General features: G+C 56.0%; 1 protein-coding gene across 1 annotated transcript in view; it reads right to left on the reverse strand.

The window, feature by feature from the left end:
- Positions 1-10132, reverse strand: part of STK10 (serine/threonine kinase 10) — a 95145-nt gene extending 85013 nt beyond the window's left edge. The window contains exon 1 of the mRNA XM_066388213.1: positions 9692-10132. Within this exon, the coding sequence (XP_066244310.1) occupies positions 9692-9847 (156 nt within the window). The 5' untranslated portion in view covers positions 9848-10132. The remainder of the gene's footprint in view (positions 1-9691) is intronic.
- Between the last annotated feature and the right edge of the window lie 462 nt (positions 10133-10594).

Consider the following 10594-nt stretch of genomic DNA (forward strand, 5'->3'; position numbering starts at 1 on the left):
TGTCACCCCAAAGTGGGGGTGGAGTGGTGAGGGTGCCCGGGGACGAAGGCTTGAGAAAGAGCTCGGACCCCCCCCCCCTATGCAGAAGCACAGCCCACCGAGAGGCGAGCCCAAGGCAGAAAGTCTCGGGACTACCAGGGACACCGCCAGCTGTGACGGTCACTGCCTCGGCGTGACAAAGCCAGCTTTGACGGTGGGGACTGCCTCAGAGGGCCAAGAACCGGGCCGGGCTGCCAGATAAGTCAGGCAGGAACTTTCCAGGAAGGCGGGGGGGAGGAACACAAGGCCCCAGAGATGGTGTCTCCCTCCAGGGCACGAACACGGCTCTTCCGGCCCCCAGAGCAGCCTCGGCTACCCTGCACTGACCACCCACGGGGCGGGCACAGCGCGGAGACAGCCTTCCCCTGGCAGCGAACTTGCCAAGGGCTGGGCTGGAGCCTTCATCTTCCCAGAATCCCAGCGGGAGGCGAGATGCCCGCCGCTCCGCAGGAAGCCGACACCCCAGCATCCAGGAGCGGCCTCCTGGGGACACACCTCCATCACTCCGCAGGAAGCTGGGCAATCCAGTCCAGTCCACCCACAGAAACCATCATCATCACGACCATGTAGACAATGACAGTCACGGTCACTTGTCCACCCTCTGTGCTGGACGCCTCATCAAGGTCTGGCTCCGTGACTCAATCTTTACAAATTCCCTGAGGGAAACACTATTTGGGGCTGCGTTTTACAGATCAAGATGCTGAGGCTCAGAGAGGTCAGGCAACATAGCCGAGGCCACACAGGAAGTAGGCGGTGAAGCCAGGAGAAAGGCTCAGAACTGACCTCACTCATCACCACAGCACCAGGCCCCCCTGGACGGGGAGGAAGCTGGGCCTGGCACTTATTCGTGGTTCATTCGTTGGGCAGAGAGACTAGCCAGGCATCTACCAGGAGCAGGCCCATTATCCAGGAGATCGGTAAGTGTGTGTGTGTGTGTGTGTGTGTGTGTGTGTGTCAGGGCAGGCCTCTCTGAGGGGGGGACATGTGCGTTGAGACCCAGACACCAGTGCACAGTCACAGGAAGAGAGCTGCAGGTAGAAGACGGGGACCCCCTGCCCCTCCTCACCGGACAGAGGCCGCTTAGCGTTAACACTCTAGTCACCGGCATAGCCTGAATTCTGGCTGTGATAGGACTTGTAAGTAAAAAGAAATTACGTAAACGAAGGAGGAGGGAAGAAAAAAAAGAAATGTAGCAAAGGGGACAGCAGAGAGAAAGGAGAAGAGAGAGATGGAGGAAGTGGGAGGGGCGTGCAGTGGAGGGGAGAGGGGGAGGGAGAGGAGGAGGAGGCTGCTTCGGGTCGGTCCCCCCTGTGCTGGTGGCAGGCAGCACTTCAGACGCCCTCCAGGGCCCCAGGAGCACCCAGCTTCCCCACCCTGACCCCCACCCGTCCCCTGTCACTTCCTCTGCTGCCCTGCCCACGCAGCCACCACTTCCTCTGCAGGAGAGGCCACCAGCACCCTCAGGGGGCTCAGCCCAGCTGCAGCTGGGGAGGCCTGGGAAGAGCGGACACATTCCTGGGCGCAGAAACACCAAGGCTGCGTGTGGGGAGACGCCTCACTGGAGCGACCCAGGACCCCATCCTCCCAATAAGCCCCTTTGTCTTCCCCCACCTCCTGTACAGTAGAAAATAGAAAAGGTCCTGCCTGCAGCGGGCAAAGCGTCAACCTCAAGTGCTGAGGTCACCAATTCGAGCCCCGGGCGTGCCCAGGTAAAGGCACATACAAGAAATAACTACTATGAGTTGATGCTTCCTGTTCCCCCTCTCCAAAATCAATAAACAAAATCTGAAAAAAAAGAAAGAAAGGGCCAGGCTCCTGGCTAGAGATCTGGGTTCAAGTCCCAACCTTGCCACAGAACAGCTGTGTGACCCTTAGCAAGTCACTGTACCTCTCTGGGCTTCATCAGAGGTGAAGTGAGGATATTAACCCGCCTTTTACGGGGCTAGTATAAGCTAAACACTGGACAGATAAGAATGGAGCAAAAGTCAACTGCCTATTCATTTACCTCATTCACCTTGGGACTCACAGTGCCTGGCACACAGCAGGTGCTCAATTAATAAGTCTAATGACTAACACTTACATGAGCCCTTCCAACATCCTGGGCCAAGTGGTTTGCCTCAGTCATTTCATCCTCCAACAACCCAGCGAGGCAGCACCATTCCTACAGCCATTTCACAGCTAGAGAAACTGAGTCACAGCTCAGTCATTCTCTCAGGACCACAGAGCCCACAAGAGACAGAGCCAGGTCTTACCACCCAGCCCTCACCCCGTTCCCGTGCCATCTCTGGCCCTGACCAACCTGCGCTTCCCTTCCCGTCTCACCTTCTCTGCTTCCCTTCCTCCTCCCGAGTACCCCGCCTCCCTCTCTAGAATCTTCCATGACTCCTACCCACATACCGCATCTCATCCTCAGGCCGGTCACCTTTCATCAGTCACTTCCCCTCCCTGGGCTCTGACTTGGAACCCAACCTCGGCTCTGGCCTTTCCCACCACCCCTGCCTGCCTCGGCCACCAGGACATGGCCACTCTGCCCCAGCCTTCACTCATCGGTGGCCTCAGACAGCTAGGAAACCTGGCTCTGGCATCCCCCAATTATCTGGGCAAACCTCTCTCCCGTCTGGGGATGAGCGCCCCTCTCTAACACTACGGGAGGCTGACCTGGTCAGGCCCAAGGGTTTGGGGCAAGCAGGCCATTAGCTGAGCTTTAAAACGGTCACATCTTAACCCCTGAGCTTGGCATTCAAGGCTCTCTAGACTCGGCCCTCAAATACTGTTCTAGATCTGGCCCTGCCGGGCCAGCCTTCCAGGCTGAGCCCCGTTTCCACACCCACTGACCACCGGGCTTGCGCGGGCAACAGAAATGTGTAGAGTGGGCTAGGTAGGGGGAGGGCACTAAGTGGGAGTGACCAGGAGAGACCAGATCTGCACTGCCCAGTACAGTAGCCACCCGCCCCTTCTGAGCCCCAGACCGGGGGCTTGTCCAGACTGCGATGGACGATGAGCTAAAACACACACCGATTTCAAAGCCTGAAGCATTCTATAGTGATTACACGCTAACATGATAATACTTGAGGTACACTGGGTTAACTAAACTATTCAAGAAAATTCACTTCTCCTGTTTCTTTCCTAGTTTGAACGAAGCCACTGGAAAGTGTCCACTAGCACAGGAGGCTTGTGTTCCATTTCCTCTGGATGGCGCTGGCTCGGACGGCCGCTCCACAGCTCCTGCCGACGTGGTCCGCAGCCGTGCAGGCCAGGGGTGCCGGCTCATCTGACCTTCCCCAAGAAGACAGAGAGAAACCTGAGCGTTTGTGTGGAATCCTCGAATGTCAAAATGCAGGCAGTCGCTTCAAACTTGGTTCAGCTGCAGAGGAGTCACACCAGGCTCCAGGGCCACCTGTTGGCAACCTCAGGCCTCGCTGTCCGGCCTCTCTCCAGCTTTCTGTCACCATCTCACCCATCCTGCCAAGCAGAAGTCTTCCCTGCTCGTGCAAGCCTCTGTCCCAACACACTCTCTCATCCCAGCCGAACTTGACCTTCCTGTCCCCCACGTGGCACTGAGAGCAGCAGGAAGGCCACTGGCCCATCCGCAGCACCTCCGACAGACCGACTGCTGTAGCCCTGGTGTGAGCTGCTTGTTTAACGCTTCCAGCAGCTCTGTGGGGTGGGCAGCAGTCTCAGCCCCACCATACCCACGGGGAAGCTGAAGCTCGGAGACAAGCCACCCGCCTGACATCACACAGCTGCTGAGAGGGACGGCCGGGATTCGAACCCTGGTATGCCTGGCTACAAGGCCCGAGTCTTTGACTGAACACCCAGCGACTGGACACACCGAGGTGAGCCAGCATGGCTTGCTGAACCGAATCGAGGCTTGTTCGTTTGTGTGAAGCAGTGGCGCACAACTGGGGTGATTTTGCCCTCCAGGGGACACGTGGTGATGTCTGGAGACATTTCTGATTGTCATGGGTCAGGGGGTGCTGGCACTGGTGGTACTTCTAGTGGGTAGAGGTAAGGATGCTGCTTAACATTCTACATTGTGCAGGACGGCCCCCAGAATGAAGGATTACCTGCCCCAAATAGCGCCAACGTGGGGAAGGCCTGGTAAAAGAAACAAGCTGTCAACAGTCATCTTTGTGCTGCGTCCCCAGGCAAACAGCAGGGACCGGCCAGGACCCCCTCTGAATGATATACCAAGCACATCATCATAAACTACCTTCCTTTCCTGCCCACTTCCCAGGGGCCGGTCAGGTGGTCCTAAACTCCTCTCAACCCTCCCTAATCCTCCCAATTATCACCTCTATTTACATTCAAGAGCCTGAAGCTCTGAGGGAGAGGTCACTTGCTTGGGGGATTGAAACCCAGGTCCTTACTGAGCCCCAAATTTCTTCCCTTAACCCCCTGCTCCACTGCCCTCAGCTGGGCCTGGGAGTGGCTCTCCAGGGCCGTTTCCTGGAGGCCGCCCTGGGGATTTCCCTCAAGCTCGGGAACCTCAGGACAGGGGGCCCTCGGGGAGCCTGCAGGCAGGGATTCTGTTAGTCGTCTGATTCACACCATCCTGGACTCGCAAGCTGACCCTCTAGGCAGGCGACATTCCCAGGAAGCTCAGGCCACCTACATTTTAGGAGCCAGCCAGGAACCTACTCACAATAGCATGGACTTGTGCTTAAAAACACTAGGCTGAGCGGAAACAAGGTTACTGCCTGGGGCCGGATCTCCTTCCGGAGGGGGAGGGGGCACACTGGACGGACGGAAACCGGGCTTTAAAGCTGCGGGGCAGGAGAGGAGGTGGAGGGAAAAGGCCAGGCAGGGAGGGCTCCTACCTCACCCACTTCTGCTTTGTCTGAACCGGGCCAGCAGGGCAGGATGTGGCACTTGAAGGATGTGGGTTAACTAACAATGGCTCTCTGAGCCGGAGGGCACCTGAGGTCCCCATGGGAGGGCTATCGCTGTTCATCGATGTACAGCCAACTTGGCTGTAACACTCACTCTGCAAACACCAGTTCCGTCTCAACACCGCTGGTGCATTAGGGAACAACTTCACCAAACGGCTATATTCGCACTTGCGAAGGCGCAGTTTTATCTTCCAGAAACACAAGCTGGACGCAGAAAACTTCACCAAGCGGCAAAGGACGCACAGAACGCGCAGGCGCACACCTCCAGCATCTGCTCGACATGCTGGGCCACACCCACCCACATCTGGGCCTAGGTCCAGCCTGACTTCAGACTTCCCTCCTTCCTCCCCTGCAACCCGCCCCCAGGCCCCCCACCATACGCTCCCTGCAGGCCTTTTTCCCCCAGTTACGGCACCCTAGTGATTGTTATGTTTTTATACTTCTTATCGGCAAATCGGGTCTAAAACTGGACCACTGCTTCTCTTAGGTTTGTATCTTGTTCTAAAAAACTGCGCTCCTAAAAAAATAAATAAAAAATAAAAAAATAGAAGACTGGATAGAGAAGATGTGGCACATATACACTAGGGTATGCTACTCAGCCATAAGAAATGATGACATCGGATCGTTTACAACAAAATGGTGGGATCTTGATAACATTATACGGAATGAACTAAGTAAATCAGAAAAAAAACAAGAACTGCATGACTCCATACATTGGTGGGACATAAAAACGAGACTAAGAGACATGGACAAGAGTATGGTGGTTGGGGGGGGGGGGAGGGAGAGGGAGAGGGGGAGGGGCACAAAGAAAACTGGATAGAAGGTGATGGAGGACAATCTGACTTTGAGTGATGGGTATGCAACATAATTGAATGACAAGATAACCTGGACATGTTTTCTTTGAATACATGTACCCTGATTTATTGATGTCACCCCATTAAAATTAATAAAAAATTATTTATTTATAAAAAACAAAACTGCACTCCTGATGAAGTTTCTGAGTGTTGAGTCCTTAGCCCTATTTTCCTAACAAGGCCTTCTGACTGCGCGCCCTTGCTCAGCTCAAGGTTCACAGGAACCAAGTTCAAGTTCGTGTTACCACAGAGGCGGCTGTAGCACAGGAAGTACTTGGCACCACGCCTGGTCCAGGATCAGCACCGAATCCATTTTAACTTCTCACCAGTAGAAAGGTGAGAGAGAGCAACTACTTAAATATCTAATAAGATGAGTATCGAGAGGTGCTGAGCCATCCGGAAGTTATGTGTGAAGCATTTAGAATAATACAGGAAGCGGCATTAGGAATGGAAGACAGCAGGCAACACCGTAGATATGGTTGATTAGAACCCTGCCTTTAAAAAAAATTGCTTTCACCATAAAAATCTGTAAGGTCAGGAAGGAAATACATCAACATGTTGACAGCAGTTGATGAGTGTTAGAGCAATTGTCTGCTTTTTCATTTAAAATATATTGTAGTATACCCCAAATTTTGCAAACTTGTAAAGCTTTTAAAAGCTTAAAGACAACATAAGATCAAAACCCAAGCTATTTAGTTATTTATGTTAGAGAGAGAGGAAGGGAGAGAGAGAGAGACAAGACTCTGTCGATCCATTTATTTATGCACTTATTGGTTGATTCTTAGTCTGTGCCCTGACCAGGGATGGAACCAGTAACCTTGGTGTATCAGGACAGAGCTCTAACCAGCTGAGCTACCCAGCCAGAGCCCAAGCAATGTTCAAGAAGCAGAAAAATCACCTCGGCCTGCTAACCCAACTTCATGTGGGTGCGCTCTGTGTTCACGTAAGTGTGTAACTGTTTAACCCGCTGCTATGACAGCATGCACACCCCGCTGATGGTGGCTTTTCTTCCTCAACAAGGTAACAAACACTTCCTCCCCTTTCAACCTTGTCTTCAGAGGAAGGATTAGTATGCAGGGCAAGAATTTCGAAACTAGGTAGCTTGTGACCTTTACTTTGCATCAAGTAATGAACTAGAAATTTATTTTCTTTGGAAATTAATTGGCAACTGCACAGGATTAGGTAAGGAGGAGCTTGAATTGGCTCAAAAATCAACCCTACCCACTTCTTTTTTTTCTTCTGAGGCCAAGACATGGCTCAGCAGGGAGAAGAGGAAGCAGGGGCTTCAGATCTCCAGACCGCTGGTGCTTAGGCCTTGAGCCTGGGCAAGCCCCTCGTCAGGAGAGCTCCAGTCACAGTCCTCTCCTGACCAGCACCCAACAACCTGGGAGAGTCCCCCCGGAAAGACGTCCCATGAGGCTGCCGGGACCTGCTGGTTCTAACACAGAAAAATGGTGCTGGCCTTCACTCTCCCAGCTCACAGCCAACGGGTTCCCACGGACCACGTCACAACGCTAGTTCTGGTCTCAGCCATAAACCTGATCGGCACCTCTACCCTGGGCCGCCCTGGTGGCCACGCCAGGAAACCATGGAGTGGGAAGGAGTTACGGCCCCTGAGGAGTCTTGAGGAAACCAACACCTGCTTCAACTTCAACTCTCAAACATGCCTCAATAAGCAGCATGTTTCCAGGGCTGGAGGCCTGGGTGACAGGGACCTCTGATCCAAAATGCATCCTCCTTAGCTGGCAACTAAGGGAAGTGTTAAACTAAAGCCCGGAGCCTTGGGTTCTAGTTCCTTCCTCTCTCTGGGTCCTATTCATCCCCGTACACAGCACAAGGCTGGGCTAGATCAGGAAAGTCACACACTGAGGTCAGAGAGGTAACATAATAAACTTGTCCAGGCGTATCAGCCATCACACAGATCTCTTGGTCTTAGCTTTCCCTGCTCTTAATGATGAGTTGGGAGGTAGAGGGGAGGGGGCTGTGGTGCAGCCAGTTCACAGCGCGGAGACCTAGACACACTCTGAGAAGGGTCAGCCCGGCTCTGAAGGGCCAGGACGAGACAACATAACTTGCGAACAGATGAGCTCCTTTGCATGAAAACTTCAGAGTAGCAGGGGAGTTTTATACCATCCAAGCAGGAGGAAATGACAACTGAAACCGACCAGGGGAAATCTGACCAGCATAAAAGCAAAAAGTTCTGCATTTAGGTTTGAAAGAAGATGAACCAGGACACGAAGCCAGGGTACTAACTATACTGGGGGAGAGGGACGAGAACACAATTGAAAGCCATCCCCTAACAGAGAATACTAGATGCTGGACAGCCAATGGCATGCGCTGAAAACACCAACTGAGCCTTCTGGAGAAAGGGAAGGGTGTGGCGAGCTGCCCGAGGGTCCAGCTGCCCTCCTGGGGGTCAGAGCACATTTGGAAGCACAGGCTCTATCCAGGGAAGGCAAGGACAATGGCAGGGTGTCCAGGGGGAGCCATAAGGCTCACTGTCCTGGTCCCGCTAGGAGGAAGGTGAAGCTCAAGAAGGGAAAGGAAAAGACGTGCCTGCTAGAGAAGGTGCCCATGGCCCCGAATGTGTGCAGAACCCTCTGGCAGAGAAGGGCAGCAAAGCAAGGCAGCCCGAGAGCCCCGGGTGTGACTGGCACGGAGGCCTGCCTCTGCAAACAGAGAACCTTTGCTCCAGTGGGGGTTCCACCCTGGAACAGGAAGTGCCAGCTCACAGGGGGCAGGGGAAGGTAACAAAACAGGCACCCAGATGGGCCTAGTTGGCCTCAAAAGTGCCTCCAGAGCGAGGCTTGTCAAACTTGAACGTGCTTAAACTATTACCTGGGGATCGTGCTACAAGACTCTGACTTAGGAGGTCTAGAGTGGGACCTGCCGTTCCAACGGGCGCCCAGGTGGTGCTAACACCACCCTTCCAGACAGGGCGCTTGGGTAACGGATCTCTCGGCCACTTTCAAGGCAAAATGGTCAAGTCCTGAGGGGGACGTGGGCGGGGTGGGAAGAGAAGCCCGTTCTGAGAGGTCCAGCCTCCGAAAAGGGCAATCTCGGGGTCAGAGCGGTCGACAAGCTACAGGAGCCCCAAGGAGGGTTCGTGCCTTGGGAAGGAGGTGCCTGCCCTCCTGAAGGATTCTCTCCAGGTTTTCCTGGAGAAGAGGAGACCGGGAAAAGGGTGGAGTCAATCCCTCAGCGTGTGGGTCTACACTACAACTCGGAATTGATTCACAGAGGCAAGAACCAAACAATGTCCTGCTGCAAACATATCTAGAATTACTCAGCTCTACGCCAACCACCCTTCCACAAAAAGCCCTCTGCCCTGAGTTCCTGCAGGGGAAAGGTGACTGCGGGCGGGGAGAGTCCCCAGCTGTGACTCAGGCACAGAATCAAATAGGAGCCCGCAGGGCAACCCTCTCCTTCCCACCCCCCACCCCTGCCCCCGCCCTTTCCAGTCTCTGGATCAGCTTCAGGTGTGACCCAACTCCACCGGTCCTAAGCCTTCCAGAAGCCGCCGGCTCGCTGCCGCACCGTCCTGCGCATTCTCACACCTGGTGTGAGGGCGCTCCTTAAAAAGTCTGCGGAGCATCGCGGTCGTACCGCGGGTGCCACGGGCGGCCCTCACAGAGGCTAATTAGGGTCCTATAAGCGCCCCTCTGTCTCCCCCTGCGGCACCCAGCGCAGTGCCAGACGCACAGGAAGTGCTCAGAAACGGAGCTGGGGAGCAGAAGCCGTGTCCAGAGGAGCGCCCAGCGCGCAGACTCAGCCGGGCTGAGTCCCCAGAACAAGGGTCCCCAGAACAGGAGCCCCCAACCCCGAGTATAGGGCCGGGCAGCCCCTCTGCGCCCTCCGGAGCCGTGGATCGGGCTGACCGGAGCCACCCACCCCCAGCGCCCTCACCTTGTAAACCTTGCCGAAGGCGCCGTCGCCCAACTCGCCCACGATCTCCCACACTTCATTGGGGTCCAGGTCCCGCCGGACGTGCTCATATTCACGGGACTTTCTCTTCTCGAAGGTAGACAGGCGCAGGATGCGGCGGAAATTGGCGAAAGCCATGGCTGGGGGCGCGCGAGCCGGACGGCGAGGTGGCGCCTGCTGGGGCTCGGGCTGCGGCTCCCGCGGCCGCGGAGGAGGAGCTGGAGGACGCTGCGGCGCTCGGGGGTCCTCCCCAGACCCGCCCTTCCCCGCAGCCCGACCCGGTCAAGTGCGCCCGGGGCTGCGTGCCGCGGGCGCACCCGGAACCGCTCCGGCGACCGCGGACCCCGCCCCCGTCCGGTCCCGTCTCGGGGAACGCCTACCGCGTGCCCGGCCCGCTAGCGCCGCGGCCCACACCCTGCCTGGGAGCCCGCCTGCGCCCGCCCACCGGCCCGGCTCCACCTGCCGCTCCCCGGCGGCGCCGTAGACCCCCTAATTGGCTGCGGGCGTGCCCGGGCTCCGCCCGTCGCCGCAGGGCACTCTGGAAACTGTAGTCCGCCGCCAGCCTGCGCGCTCAGGGCTGGGCTTTGAAAAGCTCTGGGGACCCTTCGGCGGGACCGTCCTGGGTTTGGGAGGCCAGCTGCTCCTTGTGACTCCCAAAATTTCTATGAGAACGAGAGAGGAAGCGAATTGGCGTTTCGAGAGCGCGCACTAATTGTTGCCCGAGGGCCAACCGTGAAGGTGAACTGGCATTAAGCATTGAATCCGCCCCGCAACTCCCCCACGAGGCTGCTTGGCTCCCGCCCACTTCCAGGTGGGGGCGTCCCTTGCACCAGCCCCGGGCGACACATCCTGCCCGCGGATCTGGTGCGGGTTCCCCGGCTCAGT

Source organism: Saccopteryx leptura, chromosome 6 (assembly GCF_036850995.1).
Source record: "Saccopteryx leptura isolate mSacLep1 chromosome 6, mSacLep1_pri_phased_curated, whole genome shotgun sequence".
NCBI classification, from domain to species: Eukaryota; Metazoa; Chordata; class Mammalia; order Chiroptera; family Emballonuridae; genus Saccopteryx; species Saccopteryx leptura.